Below are 20,240 nucleotides of genomic sequence, written 5' to 3' on the forward strand. Positions count from 1 at the left end.
ATACATCATAATTCCACTAATAGCCAAAGTTGTAAAGCTCTAGCAGTGTAATGTATTATTAGCAAAGTTATATTAGCTATTTTAAAGATACCCTCATCACTTTTCTCCCTCTCGTTCTAATGTGTTAGATAATACTAATAATTGACATGTTTTTTTTTTATATATGAAATTACACAATTAGTATGACTATAATGTTAAAAACTGATTTGCATAATTTAGGAGTATTCAAGTGTGATGTTTTATCATTGAAAGGTACCTTTGACCATTTTCTCAATAATTGAGGTTAAGAATATCCTTCTTTGAACTTAGTAGTGGTTCTTTCGTCCCTAAAGGTAGCATTTGTTGTCATCGTTTTCAATACTTCATTAAGGCATCTCCATACTCATTCCAATGATTTAAAGACATTTTTCCATTGAATTCAAGTCTTAAATTTTAGTATCTCTATTGTCAAGTTAAATAAGTAAAAAACGATGATACTGTAATATATGTAACTAGGTAACTTGACAGTAGATGTAAGTTATTTAATGCTCCAATCTATCTATACACACCTCTATCGATTGCTTGTTACTTAAAAGCTCCACTAGACAAACGCTTTCTCATTCAAAGATGGTTGAATCATAACAGAGAAAAAACTATGGAAAATCTTGAAAAAAGAGTGAAGAAATATGTAGGGCTGAAACAGTTAACAGTTACAAAAGGACAGTTGACTAGCAAGTAAGATATCATTACAAGCAGGTAGTGGTCTTATCTCCATCCCCACATTGATTGCTCGCGCAATGCGGGTGTGCAGACAACGTGTGGGACCGCAGAGGCAGAGAAGATATCTGTTTCGGCACACCCTCTACCATCCTTATCAGCTCAATCCCGCGCGATCTTCACGGAACGGATCGATCTTCTCTGTTCGTCTGTCTGTCTGTCTGTCTCTCTCTCTCGCCACCCGACAACTTCTCAAGAGTTTTGATCTCTTCCCAGAGAGTTAGCTGAGGCTTGGTTTACCTGGGGCGCGATGGCCTCGGTCCCCGGGTAATTATTGAATAGAGGGCGCTGTAATTCGACCGTGATTTCCCGGCGGTATAATTGGATCGGGTAGAGGCCAAAGGTGTTTCGGATCTAGAGGTTTCTTCAGAGTCAGTGACTCAACAAATGGGTATCTGATACTTCATCGAGAATCGTCTGTGCCAGTAAGTTTTGGCTATTTTTAGAGCCTGAAGACGCCTTGATTCATCGAATTTGATTAGATTGTATCGCGGGTTCTCTCCCTTGGGGTTGTTGCTTGAGATGCCAAAGAGAGGTTGAGTAGGAGATAACTGATGGGGATGCTTAAATCTTGATGGTTCAGTGGGTTTTTTGGGAGTACTGAGACATATTCCTGAAAGTTCTGTATGGTTTCTGGATTGTGGTAGGTGCATAGTTCCTTTGAGTGGTTTCTCTGGTTGCTCGGTATTCGACAGACTTAGCAGTCAACAATTTCGGTCTATCGGGGGCAATTAGACTCTCCTTGATGCGTTTCGTTTCAGTCAAAAGGGAATTTCCAGGTCGAAATTCTTGACAATCTCAAAGTGTTATCCTTGTTTCCAAGCTTAGAGTAGCTGCAACTGAGCTTATTCAGGAATGGCCGGCAATAAGATCATTGTTTGGTTTAGGAGGGACCTCAGAATTGATGATAATCCAGCATTATCTGCTGCTGCTAGAGATGGTCGTGTGCTTCCTGTGTTCATATGGTGTCCGAAAGACGAAGGGCAATTCTACCCAGGGCGGGTTTCGCGGTGGTGGCTGAAGCATTCTCTGTCACACCTTTCTCAGTCCCTCAAATCTCTGGGTTCTCAACTTGTGCTGATTAAAGCTGATAGCACACTTGCTGCACTTTTGGCTTGCATCGATTCTGTGGGCGCGACAAGAGTGGTCTTTAATCATCTTTATGGTAAAGCTCTGGCTCCCTAGCTCCGAAATTCAGCTCAATCTTTGGGTACTTAGATTTCTCAGTGCAACTTATGGTTTTCGGCTTCGAATATTTGAAATTCATTTGCAGAGTTGATAAGCTGGTTGATACTAGCACCACTGTAGTCCTTTCAAGGAGCTCTATTTGATTACTTGTACCACATGTTATATTATATGTACAACAAAATGTTAGATGGTCTCAGTATTACACAGAAGGTTAGATGTTGAAATTGCAAACAACACAAATAAGAGAGCGCATGGAATTTGGGTGTTTATACTCTCTTTGTGCACTGCTTCTTCTCAATCATAAATCTACATTGGTGTGATTGAGATGGTGTCCTCTGCTCCATAGCATCTCTCGTAATAAACAAGAAAGAGGACAAACTGGACCGAGGTGTTTTATCGTTTAATGACCCACTGTGAATGTGATCAAGTCAATTTGCAAGTCTCATCCGATCAAGCTGAGCTCGGCCAGACTTTATATCTTTGCACCCTGTTAAAAAGGAAACTGCTTAGGAGTTGCGCTGAATAGCGCAACTAGCTTCACTGTCATTAGAATTACTTCAAAAAAGTTGCATCTGCTGATTGAGTTTGACACTTTTGAAAACTTTGACATCAAATAGTAGATGATAATTTCGCTGCATATATCGACTGTTAAGCCTGTTATGGTAAGTTATGTAGTGTGACTTCCTCAGTCAGCATAAGATGAACTTTACATGGTGTCTGAAAGGAGCGTTTGTTGTCATGTGTGCTCTTCTTGTAATTTGGTGTGCTGAAGCTTTTGGCAATTTTAACGTGGGCTTCTTACTTGTCATCGTTTTATCCTAGATCCTGTTTCACTGGTTCGTGATCATCACATCAAGGAGCAATTAGTGGAACTTGGTATTTCCGTGCAAAGCTACAATGCAGACTTGTTATATGAACCATGGGAAGTGTACGACGAGAAAGGACTTGCTTTTACGATGTTTGACAAATACTGGAACAAGTGCATGAACATGCAAATGGAACCCGTCTCTCACGCTCCTGTCTGGCGCTTAGAGCCATTGCCAACTTCAGGTTCATCTTTATGCTTATGGGTTTTTAAGCTTGATTATAAACTTTTCAAGAAAATTTTGTTTTAATTGTCCTCTTAAATGGTCCACTAGTTGACAGAAGACTGTCAAAAATGATCTTAATCCATGCTATATAATTGCAACTAAGTATCTACATTTCAGTGATTTACAACTGGAAAATGGAAAGGGACTAGTTTTACATGGTTACTCCACAATTTCTAGATTTTCACGATTACTTTTTGGAAAAATCTATTATATGTAAATGAGTAGTCCATATCAATGTTGCAGAGAAACAACCAAATAAACTCCTACCATGTCATTAACAGGATTAGTGGAAAATTGTTCGATTGAAGACCTCGGTCTCGAAGATGAAACAGAAAGATCTAGCAACGCATTATTAGGAAGAGGATGGTCGCCAGGTTGGGGCCATGCTGATAAGGCTTTGAGTGAGTTTATCGAACATCATCTGGTCAGTTATGCTGAAAACAGGTTGAAGGTTGGGGGTAACTCAACGTCGCTCTTGTCTCCGTATCTCCATTTCGGAGAAGTAAGTGTCAGGAAAGTCTTCCAATCCACCCGTCTGAAGCAAATTCTGTGGGCGAAAGAAGGTAATTCTAGTGGGGAAGAAAGCGCAACTCTCTTTCTCAGGGCCATTGGGTTTCGGGAGTATTCGCGCTACCTTTGTTTCAACTTCCCATTTACTCATGAGAAGTCTCTGCTGAGCAATTTGAAATATTTCCCATGGTGCCCCGATCAGACCTCTTTTAAGGCTTGGAGACAGGGCCGCACTGGCTATCCGCTAGTCGATGCTGGAATGAGAGAGCTCTGGGCTACTGGGTGGATACATAACAGGATAAGAGTGATCGTCTCGAGCTTTGCCGTGAAGTTTCTGCTGCTTCCCTGGAAATGGGGTATGAAATATTTCTGGGACACGCTTTTGGATGCAGATTTGGAAAGTGATATCCTTGGTTGGCAGTATATTTCCGGGAGCTTACCGGACGGGCACGAGCTTGAACGTATGGATTGTCCTGAGGTATGTAGAAAAGTAGCAACTTTTAAATCTTTCGCCAATTTACATGTTGTGAATGAAAATGAGACATTGTGTAGTCATGTTATGCTGAATATTTTTCGCATGTACGGTTAGGTTCAAGGATGCAAGTTTGATCCAGAAGGAGAATATGTGAGACAGTGGCTGCCTGAGCTAGCGAGAATGCCGACGGAGTGGATCCACCATCCATGGGATGCACCCACCAGTGTGCTCAGAGCTTCGGGGGTTGAATTGGGACTAAACTACCCGAAACCCATAATCGACCTGGATGCTGCCCAAGTGCACTTAACAGAAGCCATTTTCAAAATGTGGGAACTGGAAGCCGCTGCCAGAGCATCTAGCTCGAACTACACTGATGAAGTCGTTGGAGAGAATTCTGAGGGAGATGAGAATTCAAGCATTCCGAAGGTTGTTCTAAAGGACAGGGTTCCTTCTTTTACCATTTCTTCTAACGATCAGAGGGTTCCCACGATTCAGAATTCAAAGGGCGGTCTTGCTTGCAAGAAGAGGCCAAAAGAGATCGCGGTCAGCGAGAGGCAGCCAGTCCGTGAGAACTTGCAGGATGAACCGGGGGGCTCGAGAAGGGATGAGGAAGTGTGCTCCACAGCAGAATCTTCGGCAGCTAAAAGACAGACAATTAGCAGAGATTCGTTCTCGGTACCCCAGTCTTGTACTTCATCGAATGCCTTGACTTCAAACGAACAGGAGATTTGATGTTTTAACCTGAAGTAGGAGTTCCAGGAACAAGTAGACATTGAACATGGTACGGGAAAAGATGGGATCTAAGTCAGAGTTCTTATACTGCAATTTTGAAACAATCTTGACTCAAGGATTTGGGAAACTTGCGGAACTGCTTCCTCCAACAGTCATTGAATCCATCTCTACTATTGGTTCCTGACTGCAGAGAATGCCTTGCTTTGTCAGGAGACTCTGGTCACATGATGCCATGAGTAAAATCGTGACAGACAAATGTGGATCCGATCTTCGTCATCATTTATGTGTACATACTAATAAACGTAGCAAGTCTTTTACTTTGATCGCTTCAGCCTGAAAATCTCTCTTTGAGATCACATGAACAGTTTTAAAAATGGTCTGTAATTTGTGGACGAGGGTTTTGTATTGAAGGTCAAAGTTCTCAAAATCATGTACATCTAATGCAGGTAGAAGCTCAACACAGAAACATCCACCTCATATTGAACTTCATGTTTCTGATACAGTATATGTTTAGTTGCGTGGTTATGGAAGTGAGAGCTGAAATTAGACAGTCCTCGTACAATATTTGATAAATAGCCACTGATGTCGATTTGGTGCCGTGCGAAAAGCTCATTAAGACCGGCGAAACGAACTGTCGAAACCAATGGCCTCGCCTGACATGATTCACGGTGTCTGCTGGTGGCTCGCGCCTGGAAGAGAGTATCGAAGCAGCATACGGTACAGAGGATTTCTGCTGGTTGGGCAGTTTAGTTTGTTGGTTTTGGCCAGAAGAAGGCAAATGAGAAGGCACGTCCTTGCTAGCTTATTGCTCAAAGTTCTTCCCCATGTGTTAAAGAGTTGTGTACCATCAATCTTGAGGTGAAAAGACTAATTTAGATGGTCATAGCAAACTTCAACTGCAACCTGAGTTCATTTCATCGTGTGCAGCTGCAAAATGTCGGAAATGGCTTTCGGTAGTTGAATCTTGAATCACCGATGCTCTGAGATTTGGTTGTCGGGTTTCCCAAGCTAGCCGACGAGGATACGAGCCGACCCTCGAAGGCTCGCGTCCTGATTTCGATCTTTGAGGGGCTCAGTTTCGGCCGCCACGGACTCGGGTCCTGCCTCCATGAGCCTCCGGCTAGCCGTTGATCGCCGCTTTCGCAAGTGTCCATGGTGAAGGTCGATGGGAATTCAGAAAAGATGGCTAGAGTTCCAAAAGTTTTTTTTTTTTTTTTTGGTCAAAAGAAATACTGATGCATTAGATTAAAAGTCTTGGAACACTACGATGCTTTACATTCTGAAACTAAAATATTCCAAAGAGATAGAGGGGTCTATGCACCCAATTTAGAGGAAGTTTCTTTGAGCGATGTGCGAGTACCAGCCAATCAGTAGCTTGATTTACCTCCCGGGGACAATAGGTTATTTTGAATTGAAAGGCCAAAACTACATCCTTTACTCTCTTTTTTTTTCGCTGTTATCTACAATATCATTTTAGTTTACATGTCAATATAATCAAATCATCAAAGGCTGTTATCTACAGCATCATTTTAGTTTACATGTTAATATAATCAATCATTAAAAAAAAAAAAAAATGTCGAGCAATTTAAATAAAAGAATCGAAGTGCATTCGTCATAAAATTTCAAAAAAAAAAAAAAAAAAGAACAAAAACCCAAATGCAAAAAATCATTGATTATTATTAGGTCATGTTAATGAGCGCCATCAATCATTGATTAAATATACTTGAACGTGGGAAATTCGATATAAAATTTTTTGATGACTGCAATATTTTCTTATTCAGTTAGTTAACATACCTCTAGAGTTTTTTTTTTTTTTTAAACAAAATTTTATTTATTTAAAAGAAAACTCTATTTTCCCGTTTCCACTCGATTGCTCCTCTGCAGGTTCAATCTCTCTCCTCTCTCTCGGCCTATCTCGACGGCGTGACCCATCTCCCGCCGGCGGCAATTCGCTTCGTTTCCGGCGGCCACGCCCCGACCAGCCAGCGCCGCCGCCGCCGCCGCCGCCGCAGCAGGTGGAAGTTCCGATCTTTTTCTGCTTCTTTCGTTATCATTGTCTCTTCATTTGTGTCGTCCGCGTGCTCTTCATCCGCGTCTACATGGGTTTTGTCTGCCACCGCCCAGTCGTGTCTGATGTTGTCTGTTGCTGATTCTTGAAGTTGTTTTCTTTTCTTCCGTTTCTGGGTTTTCTTACTTCTTCGCCTGCAGCTTTGGTCGAGAAATTCATGGGGAAGTGTTTCTTTTGCTTAGTGTTAAGTTGAGTACTGAGCGTCAATTGGATTTTTAGAGTTTTATTGGTAACCAAGTTCAATTCATGGCTCAGACGATGAAGTTGATTTATGCCCCTACCATTTCACAGGGCTTTCTTGATGTAGAGTTTTCTTGGTACCGAGTTTAAGTCATTGCTTGAGGATGAAGATGATTAATGCACGTCCATGATATCTCGCAGGGCTCACTTTCCTAAACTCGGATGGCCGTTCCAATTGCAGTTACAAAGCCTGCTCCGCTCGCGCGTGCAATTCTTGTGAAGGACCCGAGTTCCGTGTACTCTCTTCGATGCCCCTCGGTCTACTTGTGCCACTGCAATCCCAAAAGAAAGGAACTTCCATTCCCCCCTAATGCCCTTCGCCGTAAGACTGATCCAAAGTGGCGAGGAGGGTTCTCCCTCGGTCTAGATTTGGGATTGTCTCGCACCGGTGTTGCTCTTAGCAAAGGCTTTTGTTTTCGCCCTCTGACGGTAAACTCCAATGTCTGGCTTTTCTCGCTGTGATCTATGAACTGTTTGTGCATTTGTCAGATTCACTTATGGGTGAATTTAATAGTAAGATAGTGAACTTTAAGGTTTTGGAGCTGCGAGGACAGAAGCTTGAGTTGCGGCTTCTCGACATTGCAGAAAAAGAGGTCGGAATTCTTCCTTGTCAATTTTTATGGCATCCTTGTTAGGTCAGTAAGCTCGATATGGACTTCCAGCTCGCAGGAGGCGGATGAATTCATCATTGGGCTTCCTCTATCTTCTGATGGAAAAGAGACTATTCAGTCTAATAAAGTTCGCAGCGTTGCTGGAAGACTTGCAGCTCGAGCTGCGGAGAGGTGAAATGATTGCATTTGTTTTGTTTAGTATTATTTAGGTTGTCTTTCTTGGCCTGATGGTACTTGAGTGGAGATTTTGATTTGTGATCATATGTTGCTGTACTCCATTTCAAATGCATTTAGACTGCATGTCAACTGGTTTAGCAATGGGTCTTTCCTACAACATTTTAGTTTACCCCTAAATTATGTTTGTGTAAGAACTGATGGTGACGTGAGATCTGCAGTGCTTGAAAGTTGCAATTGCTGGCCAGGCATCTATTTCTCTAAAATTGTCTACCTGCGGGACAAAGACTCCTCCCTCGCTTTCTTCCATTTAGATATGAAGCTGATTTCAGCTTTGGATTTCAGGGGTTGGAGAGTATATCTGCAGGATGAGCATGGCACATCAGCTGAAGCCGCTTGCCATATGATCAACATGTACCTCCCATTTGACCAAGTGATTCGCACGTTACTTGCTTTAAGAGTTGTACAGTTTATGGATTGCATGTCCCTTGTCCAGATTATATTACATTACATTAGTGATTGCTTCTTACTCTAGATTATGGGCATAAATATTGAACAGCTTGAAGATGATAGTTTTATCAAATTTAATAGTTCAGATTTTTCCCTTAATTTTTAAGTATTAGAAAACCATTTTGATCAACTTTCATTTTCTCCATGGCTTTAAAAATGTTCATTTTTCCCCCTGGGTCGGGGTTTCCTGGTGTATGATAAGGCATCTTTCGGATTATACCTTTATAAATGACAATCTCCACAGTCTAGGCGAGGTGAGTCCTAATTATAGCATTCATTACATAAATTCAAGCAGTAGTCTACGTAATTTCCTTTCAACTGTATGATTGATCATATATACTAGATTACTATAGCAGTTGTTTTGCCCGATTTTGATTCTCACGTTCTTTTACTTAGGACATGCCAGGCTTGCTGTAGAGAAATGTGCATTTTTTATTTCTCTGGATTCGTGTACTTTTTTTGTTATTGTTGGAAAACATAGTATACGAACATGTGATAGTAATTTGCTCGTGTTGATAAATTTCTCTACATATGATTGGTAACTTAGCTGTAGCAGCTTTTATTCTTTAGCAGTTACTTTTTTAAGCTCTGCAAGTAGTGGTCACCTACCCAATAATGACCCTATTTCGGTTGGTTTTTCTCTCCTTTTATTCTCAATTTTTGGACCGAGCCTGCAAAATTAGTAAGCTTCAATGGGCCAAAGGCAATGTATGTCATGGCAGCATGTCTTTTTTGCGTGGTACCTAATGACAGCATTTACCATACATTATATGAGATTACTGGAAAAAAAAGCTTTTTAATTATTTGTTGGCTTATCTTTGCAGAGGTGTCCAGCAGTCCACTCGGCAAAAAAAGGCTGATGCCTATGCCGCCATGGTAATGCATTGAAGTTTTGGTGTGGTTTCATCCTTATAATTTATACTTGTCATGGAAAAGAAATCTCTGATTGTTTTACAACACTAAGTGCTTGCTGCAAGAAGCTTCTGCTTTATGCTCTCTCTCTCTCTCTCTCTCTCTCTCTCTCTAAAAGAAATTGCGGCAATGTCTCGTAATCCTCATTCACTGCTTATGGGTGCAGATGGTCCTGGAAAGATATTTCTCTTTGTCGGGAGAGGAAGCTGAATTAGTTTTGCCCAAGAGTCTAGATTTGCAAGAGAAATTACGGAGGGCTCCATCCGAGGACAGCGACTTCTCTGAATAAGTCATTCATTGGCTATCACAGTAACACCGACACCAAATGCTACGCCTTTCGAAGCAGGACATCCATAATAATGGATTAATATAAAAGCAAGGAAATCAGCAGTATCAGGAAGGTCGTCGATGAGCCTTTGTCCTGTTTCGACAGAAACGAAACTATGTATTCTTGGACTTGTTTCTCCGGAAGTTCAATGTGCTTTTTTGAAGATGGTCTTGAGTTGCCTTTATCTGCAGGCTGGGATGGTACTTGATGCCATTTAAAGGGGGCAGGCTGGGAAGACTTGAAGTTTATAGAGTTCCTGAACTGACGAATTCATACCGAAATTGTATGATCGAAGCATTTCAAGCTCAAATCAGTTATGAGGTTGTGAAAGAGTTTTTTTGTTTTTGTTTCCAGATACAGAAGATTCTTCGTGTAGCGAGAAAATTGAGTGAGAAATTCATTGCGCATTTCTTTCTCTCTTTGATTCTGCTACTCTCTTGATCCTTATTTCCACTTTCACGTTCCTAATCGGTGACTATTCATTGCTGACGAATTAATGCTGTAATTATATTTTTTTCCTGGAATCGATTTTGAAACCTTCCCTATATTAATGATCCGATTTCAAAGTCTACTCGAGAATCTTTTTTTTTTTCTTTTTTTGTTTGATTCATTTTTTACATCAAAATAACATAAGCTGAACAAATTTGTGAGCATATGCTGGCAAAATAAGTAAACCTCAAAAGCTGGGCTTGCACTTCACGGAAAATCAATAACTAAGCCGAATCCAGAAAAGCCCATTACAGGGGAGGAAACTCGTCTGCCATTCGGAGAGTTAGAGGATGACCCAAATTGACATTGTTAGCAGGTTGTAAACGAAGCTAAATCTTAGTCACAAAAAGAACCCTCAAGTGATGCTGCTAATTGTCAATTTCCTTACATATTTCACAACGAATGACTGGAACTTCTGGACAGAGACAGAGAGAGGCATACCAATTTACCTGATAACTCTATAATAATAGAGTTATTTTACTTATTTGAAGCAATAAATATGATACTTTATAATGTAATATTCATTAGAAAATATTTGGATTTCCTTCATTTTATCAAATTTTTTCTTGTTTATGCAAAATAATGAGATATGGAGAAAAAAAGGAAAAAAGGGCAAAAAGTAGGAAAGGAAAATTTTGTAATTCAATAATTCAAATAAAAAAGCATTGGAAGATGGATACCAAATCAAGAATTCCGTGATTTATTTCCTGATTTTATGCGGAAAAATAAGCAATTGCCTTGCATTAGAATTCTTGAATGTATCCTCTAAATATGATAACATTGAGGTTTTTTTCTTGGGGGGATGACAAGGTTTTATTTTCAAATCTTTTTCATTGTTTTAGGAGTTTTCAAGTATTTTTGAAAAGAAAACAAATTGGTGATAGAATTCTTATTTTTTGATTCAAGATATTTAGTTTAATTTATGATTTTGTTTCTTCTTCTACTATGTTCTAATTGTATTTTGTTAGAGCTATGATGTGGCATAACCATAATGATATGAATTTAATGATTTTTATATGTTCAAGTCATTTTATTCATGTGACTTATATATTATTATACTTAATACTTTTAAGTGATTAGCCATCGTTTGAATGGTCTGATATGCATGTTTAAGACCAAGAAATGATAATATGAAATTACTCATTGTAATATATAAATATGAATTAATGTTGATAGAGATATATCATGTTATTTAGGTAACTTTCGGTGATAAGATAATCCAAAAGACTTATTGTAAGCCAAGAATATTAATAAATTTTAATATACTTATATTTATTTAAATTCATATAGATATATAGTGGATTAATAAACTAAGTAGGTTTGCTATAGTATAGTAAATAGATTAGGAAATTCTGTTATCACATGTTTGGCATCGTTCTTATATGTTGAGGTGAGCATGGTTCGCGTTGGGTCGATCCACCCCCTAACCTTAAGACTAACCACATAGTGCTGGTCCTCAATTTTGGGGATCAAGAACCGACCCTATTGAGCTTAGGACCAAGGATCAAACCGATTCAATGGGTTCAGTTTGATTCTAGAGTCAACTAGGGACTAATCGATAATTTTTAATTTTATTTTTTGTGCTCCTTGAAAAAGTGATTAAGGATTAGACCAATCCAATAGGTTCGATTCAGTTTTAGGGTCAACCTAAGACCAACCAATAATTTTTTATTTCATTTTTGTACTCTTTAAAAGAGCAACCGATGACCAAATCGATCCAATGGGTTCGATGATGAGCAAGGTCAGCTAAGAAAGGCAAGCGGTGAGGGTCAAGTGGGGTGAGCATTGAACAGAGTGACCATCGAGGGTTGAGTGGGGAGCAACAAGCCAAGCGAGCATTAAGTGGCGAGTGGCACGAGTGACCCAAATTGAGTGAGGCGAGTGGAAAAGTTGTTTCTTTCGATTTTGGCAAATTGAAAACTAAGAGAACATATAAGACATAAGAAAATGAGTACTAGAGGAATATGACGTAAGGAGTTGTTCATGTCCTTTTGGACGCCATGAGGACTTTTTACAAAAACATTTTCCTCCTTCATAAATTATGACTATTGACACCATAAAAGACATTAAAAATCTAAGTTATTAAAGAATAATATAAAATTATTTGAACTCCTCATTAAAGAGCTGTTTAATATTGTTGACATTATTTATTTTAAGGTATTCTCTATATAAAAATATTATAAAAATATTATATATATAGTCGGGGTTGGTTCGGAGTTAGACCGACCATGAACTCCTAGGATTGAGGATTAACCTGCACAATACTGGTTCAGGAATCCTTGGACCAAGGACCAACCCAATCTTCCTGGGAATCGGATTAGGACAGGCAGAGTTGGGCTAGTCCAGGATTGGTTGGACCGATGCATAACAATATGAAATTGATATTTAGTGGTTATAATGAAATCGGATGTTCCAACATATTTCTTTGATTGATTTATTACACTTATTTTCCATTTTTTATGATTTTTAGTTTTAATTTATTTTCAATTCCATTTTGATTTGTTGCACAAATTTTAGAATTAATCTATTTTTGAATATTTAATTGGTTTATTATTCATCAATCTCTATGGGGCGATATTCTTTTCTCATAATTATATTATTTGTTTGACACGTTTACTTGCGTTTAGAATTTTACGAGCACTACCATTTGTCGAATCTTCGGAGAGAACTCTTCAATCTAGAAACAAAAAAGCTGGAGCATTGGAATGGAGCCTAAAGATTGGACATATGCAAGATCACAAAAAGAGCACGTTTGATGTACATTGTAACACATACCTCTGTGACATCCGAAATTTCGCTCTTGACAAGATAGTGAGCTCTGAATGCTTAATGGTCCATGCCACATTAATGAGCTCATCGTCAAACTACACCATTCACATTATCATCGTGTTGTCACTAAGCAACACCAATCCACCTCATTCGGGCACGCATCTACATCATTGAGTTGCTGCCACTATCTTGTTGTCAACAACTCCAACATTAGTTTCCATCGTGCGACGACACACCGCTCTTCGGTCGACATCATCTTTGGCTGTTGTGACGATCGCTCAATGACCAGCTTAGACGGCCAGCTCCATCTTGGCATCGCACGTCCATCAAGCCACCGCCACGACAACTCAATGCACACATCGGCACCGCATCAACCAGGGCCGCCACCATTGTGACCCGCCAGCCCCGTCATCTCACCACCTTCCTCCCGAGCCATCTACCTTCCTCTTGGCGATCAATCCTTCCTAGCTGGTGTCGTCCAAGTCCACCGCTACAGCCGCTTCCTCCTTAAGTGCCAACATAGCAATTCTGGTGGTGAGGGAAGTGAGAAATGAAGCCACTAAGTGAGGAGCACTTCCGAGTTTCCCAATTTCATCCAAGACCACTTCGGGTGCATCTAGTTTAGCTTTCTTAAGGGGCTTTTAGCCTCTAAAGTCCCTTGAGGAGATGCTCAGGTGTTTAGAAAGTCTGTCCAAAGGGCTTTCAATTAAATATTGGCCTTGGAAAAGTTGAAAGCCCAGTGCTAATAGGAACCAGCTTTGGGCTTTCAGCATTTGACCAAATGCTGAAACTATTTTTTTTTCTTCCTAACTATTATGATAAATCTTTTAGTTTTTCGATTTTACCTCTCATTGTTCCAAAACTACCCTTACCTTTGCTAGAGTTGGCAAAGAGTTTAATATTTTTTAATAAAAAGAAAAATAAAATCCAAAAGCCCTTTAAAAAAAAAAGATTTGTTGAACACTCTTTACACTGAAATAGCTTTGTAAAGAATTTTTTTATCAATTGCAATTTGCATTTCCCCAAAGCCCTTTAGGCCATAGATATTTGCATTTGCCCAATGTCCATTTCCAAAGCTGAACCAAACGCAGCCTTCATTTCCTCATCTAATTTCAACTGCATCTCCCTAAAAGAATAGAAGTCAGCAACGAGTATTCTTCATCACAGCTTAAAATTGCCAGAAAATCTTCTCTCAAGTTAGTGCTACATCGCATTGCCGCCACCTCGTCGAGCCACAACCACAATCTTCTAGAACTTAAGGCAAGTGGATATCCCTGTTCTAACCTATATCGATCGATTGTTGTATGGCAAGGATGGTTTCCTAGAAATTCCATAGACGTTTGGATCCTCGTTTGATCAAAATTTTCGGTAATGTTACTTAGATAAATCGTTGCTTTGGAAGTAATTGAGTTTGTGATTGGATTGTAGGAGCATGGCCACTTGATATCTAGTGCATACGAGGTCTGAGATTGCAGAAAATCTGAACTCAACTAGTGCTGGACTTAGGTTAGGCTGGTTTAGCCTGACCTCAAGCTTTTGCTAATTTTGTACCAATTTGTGTGATGCAAATTTCATAGGGCATTCTTCATAAATAAAAAAAAATCGTCCCTTATTGGCTGTTCTACGTCATACTTTAATTTCATAATCTTTGGACTTTGCACAATAAAGATATTTTTGAAAAACTATTGAGTTTGAAATATGTTATTAAGGGCTGTGTTGACCTCTTCGTGCTTTCCATTTTCCACATAATTTTTTTTTTTTGTCAAGAGTCCTAACACACATCCTCCATGAAAGTTGTAGAGTACATCCTAAACTACTACATAGTAAATTTTGAGAATTTTTGAAGTCGTTTGCTTGGTGAAACCCTGTTCTGTTGGAGGCCATCATGTACCAGAATACCCTGTGGTTTTAGACTTGGTTTCTTCATATAAAATGTCCCTCTAGTTCTTGTCTATATTATGTTAGAGTTTCGTAATTTTTGAAATCCATTTACCTAGACAATCACTGCAGCTTCTCGAGGGGCGTAGGACGCCTTGATCGAATTAGTTTAAGGACTTTGATATAGAAATTCTCTTACAATTTGTCTAGTACAGGCACAGGTGAGTTCATACTAGTATAGGGGAATTAAAAATGATTGAGGATTTGTAGATTCACGCTTGGGTCCCTGGATAATAGTAACGTCAATGTGCTTTTTAATTGAATTATGGAATTATTACATCATGATATGGATACGCGACTTTGATTATCATCAGTCCTTGGGACGACAATGCCCCAAGTTATAGTAGAAATGCCTAGAAGGGTAACTGGGTTCCTCCAAATGCTTGGGGGTGTAACACGGTTTTCCATATGTTCTTGCGATACCGAATGGGTGCGAGATGCCCGAGGGGTAACGGGGTTTCTTGGATGATGATGGCAGCATGAATTAATATTGAAGATGGTCTTAGCACGCTTATGAATTGAGCTATTGATTACCTATTTGGGAGAAGTCACTACTTTTATTGATTTGTTATGCATATTTTGAAAAAGGTCCATAGTCAAGTTGAATTGAAAATGATTCCACATTATGTATGCTGAGGCTTTCCTTGTTAGTAAAGTGATTGATTTATGTAGTATAAATTGGTGGACCTTCTGCCTGTTGGGTTTTGGCTCACTGGTTGTTGAGTTTACTTTTTCGAATCAATAAAAATGATGCCAATCCTTCCTACTTCTACTTCCATTAGTTATGAGGTACCCGTGGACCTTACCTTGCACTTTTCCGACTTTGTGGATCCGGATTTTTTGGATATTACTATCATCCGATACATTGCCATTTTGTCCATAGACAAAGGGTTCCCGGCTAGCCCCATACTCCTGGGCATCCTCGCAGTCTTCACACAAGTAGGTGGACAGCTCGTGGGGCCGATCCCACACGATGGGAATGATGATGGTAGCAGTACAGTCGACTAAAGCGGGGGTAGGGAGGTGAAGCAACATTTTTGGATCTAGGCGACGACTTTTAGGCATACTAGCATCAGAGGATAGGTGAGTAGATATGCACAGGACGTCTTAGGGTCAGGTTGGTACCACGGGTAATGTTTGATGTAGTTTTTGATAAGCTTTTTTTGGAATCCCCAGTATACCAACCATGTCATCTAGTGTAAATAAATAAATAACCGAAACACATCAGCCTAGTTTATATTTCTGCGTGCGTTCTTTGAATTTCTTACGTTATGGATTATTACTATTAATCTAAAACGCTTTCGCATGCGCAAAAAAAAAAAAAAAGTGAAAGGAATTGGATAACTACGTTAGCCGTTAGCCATAACGTGCTGGGGACGTTACAACCAGAGGGGTGAGAGAAATGCACGCAGTTTCAGTTAAGCGAGGCACATCAGGAAGCTCGAGAGAGCCAGAGGTGGAGAAGGAGGAGGAGGAGGGAATTTTTTCTTCTTTTTTTTTGGGTCGAGTGGCTTCGGACAATTACTCGGTCGACTTTAGCATGAAGAAGAGGGATTGAGTTTGAGAAGGTGACGATGCTACGGGTAAAGAGGAGACTGCTAAGGGCGGAAGGATCGAAGGATTGCTGAAGTTAGAATAAAAAATTAGGTGAAAAAGAAATTATGACTTTGGATTTTTAGCTTATAAAACCAGTCTGTGCAGTCTGATTCTCGGGTGGGTAGAACCATTCCGGTTGCACACCTCTATTCCTACATACGCAAGGCATGATATCACATTTTTAAGTGCTAAGAGTTGGTTCTTGCTATGAAGCAACATTTTTCAAGGAGCTTTTTCATTGTTGGTGGGTACCAAGATGCTTCTTGAGGACTATACTTAGTTCAGGTCTTGTCCATGATAGTCCTTTCAAAGGAACCGTGCATGCATGCTTTGCGTTCGAAGCTCGAACTGCCGAAATTCTTATTTGAGCACTTCTTGTGCTTGTGTGCGAAATTTGAATCACCCATTCAAATTATTTAGGATTGGTGGCTAGTCTTCATTGCGATCATCATCAATTTCTATTTCTCTGTAGGAATCGGTCTTATCCGGCCGAAAGTTTCATGAATTTGACTGGAAATAATTACGAAAACTTAAGATGATGGCGATTTCTCTGTGCACGCTCGCAAAATTACCCAATCGGTGATAGAAGATCTAAAGTTGCTAACTACCCGTGCGGATAAGCCAGAAGTACAAGGAGGAAATTGCATGCGGGAATAGGAAGGTATGTGAAAGTAGTACTAGACTAAGAACTTAAGACTGCATTGTCAAAATGAAATTATATGAGAATAGAGATACATCTGCCTCTGCTTCAATGAACCGTGGTTCAAGCTGCAAGGATGATGGCATGAACGTCCTCAACAAAGGTCCACATGATCAGGGGCCTGGAAAGCCAGCTTATAGAGCTTATTCGGTTCAAGACTATAACGAAGCTTACATTTAATAAGTAAGATCATATATTTAGACTATGAGGCCTCCTCAAATACTGACAGTCCTCGCCTCGGCAGAGTCTTCTTCTTCATCCTCTCCAGAAATTTCCTCGAGCGAACGGCCCTTCGACTCCGGCACAAAGAGCGTGAAGAGCACCCCAAGCAAGTTGACTCCGCCGAGAATCATCAAGGTATTCTTAGTGCCGATGCCGCTGGGTGCCGGTGCCGATGCATACACAATAACAAATGTGCCCAACACGGACCCGATCTTGCCAGCGGCAGCAGATATGCCGTGACATGTTGACCTGAGCCGCGCTGGGAAGATCTCGGCGGGGACCACGAATGTGGTGGAGTTAGGGCCGAAGTTCGCGAAGAAGAAGATGAGCGAATACATGATCACGAACCCAAGTCCACTGCCACTCGAGGTCCAGTGGTCAAATGGGATGGCCAAAGCAAACATGAACACTGTCATGAAGAAGAAGCCCATCAATTGTATTGCGAACCTTCCCACCTTGTCGATGAACACCACCGTGAACCAGTACCCTGGAACTGTGCCGCAGAGAGCAATCAGGGTCTGCGCTTTCCCATTCTGGTACGCCTCCTCTATGGCATTCATTTGTTTTGTTGGTGGAAGCCATTTAACGGTCGTGTAAATGAGGGGTTGGATAAGGCTCTGGCCGTAGAAAACAATGTCCAAGAGGAACCAGGTGGTTGTAGTGCCGAGCAAGTGGAGTCCGTGGCGTTGGAGGAACTGCTTCGAGAACAAGCCGAAGTCATTCCCTTGCACCCTTGTCTCGACTTTCTCCGGCTCTGCTTCCAAATCAACTTGGAGAACAGTACACATGTCGGCTGCAGCTTGCTTGGCGTTCTTGGCGACTAGAGCGGTGTAACGAGCTGTTTCGGGCATTTTCATCCGCCAGTAATATGTGAGAGCTGCCGGAATCGCACCGAACATCAAAATTATCCGCCACACATAGTCGGCTTCGGGGACGGTGGATTGGTTTGCACCGTGTTCATAGGTCGGAGCAGGATTTGCAGCGTTGAAGGCCGAGGAGACAATTATAGTGACTATCCCACCAGCCAAAATCCCGAAGCCCTGCATTGCGAAGACGGCTGCGATGAAGGAACCACGAGTCTTCTTGTTCGCATACTCTGACATGATGGTGGCGGAAAGCGGGTAGTCCCCACCAATGCCGAATCCAAGCCAGAACCTGAAGAAGCAAAGGGTTGCTATCACCGCTTTCGCTTTTGCTTTTGGTTCCGCTTCCACACCATAGGGCCCAAAGGGGCCAAAGGAGAGCCCGGAGCCGATGGAACAGAAGACCATAAGCATGAGGGTCAAGCCATAGACCTTTTTCCGGCCCAGCTTGTCGCCCAACAACCCAAAAAATATCTGGCCTGCAATGGTCCCGCACAAGGCGACTGCAGCGACCGCCGACTTCACGTTGGGAGGCAGAGTGCCTGGTTTGGTAGGCATAGCGCCTGTCAACGGGTTTGGTTCGGTGTAGTACAGGCGACCGAGGAGCAACATCACGGGGTTGATGCAGAAGAGGTCATATGCGTCGGTGAAGAAGCCCATGCCAGCGATGACAATCGCCTTGAAATGGTATAATTGTATTTTGGCTGAATCAAGGGCATTGAGCACCATCAGTTGTTCCTTAGCCATTGATCAGCCCTTTCTCAAGTTCCCTACACCTCAACAGCAAAAATTAGCAAAAAACTGATGGAACTTATGTTCTACTAAACGAATGAAAAGTAACATGTTCATGTGACCTTAAATAGCAAATGATAGGAACTACCAGTCAAATCAACTAGGAATATACCGGAAAGGATAAACGGACAATCACATAAACAACTCTTTTCTAAAATTTCTTTTAGATACTTTAAGGATTAACATCGGGTTGACTTTCAAAGATGACAAATCGGTGGATAATGACTGGTTGAGAGTGAAACTGAAAGCGTGCAATACAACCGCCATGTGTCTTTTATTAACTAGATGAAATGAGATCATGTGTTAACGTTGACGTTTATTCGTAGAAAGTTATGAGTCAATGATCTATATATAGCACGCTTTCTCCCATCATTTTAAATATAACTTTCCAATGATAAAAGTCAAAGCTATTATATAATCCTAGCAACGAAGATTACGAAAAACACAACTTCAAAGAGTAACTTCAAGTAACAAAATGTGCCCCATTTCAAGAAGGGAAAATTCCACCAAAAAGTTTAAATTTTGTTCGGTATTGCATCAATACTTTAAACTTCTTTTTTTTTCTGTATTATCAATACTGTCAAAATTGTATCGATGACGCAAAATGAACTTCCATAACAATTTCATTAAAGACTGTCACTAAAAATCCAATGTGATAGTTTGCGTGGACAAGAGCAGGCAAATGAAACTAGTATGGATCTCACACAGCTTTTATTATGAGGGAAAACTCTACTAAAAAGCCTAAATTTTGCCTAGTAAGACTCCGATACTTGAAACTTGTTTTTGGTGTTACCAAAATGCCTTTAAAGTTGTACCAATGATCCAAAATATCTCCCATCATAATTTCGTTCAAGACGGCCATTTAAAATCCAATGTGATAACTTTTGTGGATAATGACAGGTAAACGGATCTAACGTCCCTTTAATAAAGTCCAGAACATCCATTTTGTTAATTATCTCATTTCTTGAAACCTATCTTTATCAAATTTGCATATGTATGAATGACGTTGCTTTGGATTAGATTTAAGCCACGTAAAATTAACTCAGATTCGTCTATCTACTATCTTTTCATCGTGACGAAGGAAAGACTCACTGATTTTTGGATTGAGTTTGCAAAATCAAAAGGCTTCATTGGGCCAAAGGCGATGTATGTCATGGCAGCATGCCTTTTTTTTGCCTAATACCTCATTACATCATTTACCATGAGATTATTGAAGAAAAATCTTTTTAATTGTTTGTTGTCTCACCTTTGCATAGGTGTCTAGCACTCCACTCGA

At 40.5% G+C, this 20,240-nt stretch overlaps 3 protein-coding genes across 6 annotated transcripts; 2 read left to right on the forward strand and 1 right to left on the reverse strand.

The window, feature by feature from the left end:
• Nucleotides 1-772: 772 nt before the first annotated feature.
• Nucleotides 773-5,298, forward strand: LOC104456099 (cryptochrome-1). Its single transcript, XM_010070825.3, has 4 exons — nucleotides 773-1,921; nucleotides 2,767-2,994; nucleotides 3,317-4,023; nucleotides 4,135-5,298. The coding sequence occupies exons 1-4, from the start codon at nucleotides 1,612-1,614 to the stop codon at nucleotides 4,750-4,752; spliced, it is 1,863 nt and encodes a 620-aa protein (XP_010069127.2). The 5' UTR covers nucleotides 773-1,611; the 3' UTR covers nucleotides 4,753-5,298.
• A 1,309-nt stretch (nucleotides 5,299-6,607) lies between these two features.
• Nucleotides 6,608-10,019, forward strand: LOC104456101 (putative pre-16S rRNA nuclease). 4 transcript variants are annotated; one of them, XR_005545206.1, is made up of 8 exons: nucleotides 6,611-6,767; nucleotides 7,202-7,489; nucleotides 7,594-7,653; nucleotides 7,730-7,842; nucleotides 8,191-8,259; nucleotides 9,180-9,231; nucleotides 9,434-9,668; nucleotides 9,787-10,019. XR_005545206.1 is itself a non-coding variant. In XM_039298849.1 (7 exons), exons 2-6 carry the CDS (start codon nucleotides 7,223-7,225, stop codon nucleotides 9,213-9,215), a joined length of 564 nt encoding a protein of 187 aa, XP_039154783.1. In that variant the 5' UTR covers nucleotides 6,608-6,767; nucleotides 7,202-7,222; the 3' UTR covers nucleotides 9,216-9,231; nucleotides 9,434-9,518. The 4 variants fall into 4 exon arrangements, 2 of the variants coding, with proteins under 2 accessions (XP_039154783.1, XP_010069128.1); XR_001981152.2 differs by lacking the exon at nucleotides 9,787-10,019 and having other exon boundaries at nucleotides 6,608-6,767; nucleotides 8,191-8,609; nucleotides 9,434-9,523; XM_039298849.1 differs by lacking the exon at nucleotides 9,787-10,019 and having other exon boundaries at nucleotides 6,608-6,767; nucleotides 8,191-8,278; nucleotides 9,434-9,518.
• Nucleotides 10,020-17,065: 7,046 nt separating this feature from the next.
• LOC104456102 (low affinity inorganic phosphate transporter 1) lies at nucleotides 17,066-18,984 on the reverse strand. Its single transcript, XM_010070827.2, has one exon. It carries the CDS (start codon nucleotides 18,917-18,919, stop codon nucleotides 17,303-17,305), a length of 1,617 nt encoding a protein of 538 aa, XP_010069129.2. The 5' UTR covers nucleotides 18,920-18,984; the 3' UTR covers nucleotides 17,066-17,302.
• Nucleotides 18,985-20,240: the final 1,256 nt, after the last annotated feature.

Source organism: Eucalyptus grandis, chromosome 8, assembly GCF_016545825.1.
Source record: "Eucalyptus grandis isolate ANBG69807.140 chromosome 8, ASM1654582v1, whole genome shotgun sequence".
Taxonomy (NCBI): domain Eukaryota; kingdom Viridiplantae; phylum Streptophyta; class Magnoliopsida; order Myrtales; family Myrtaceae; genus Eucalyptus; species Eucalyptus grandis.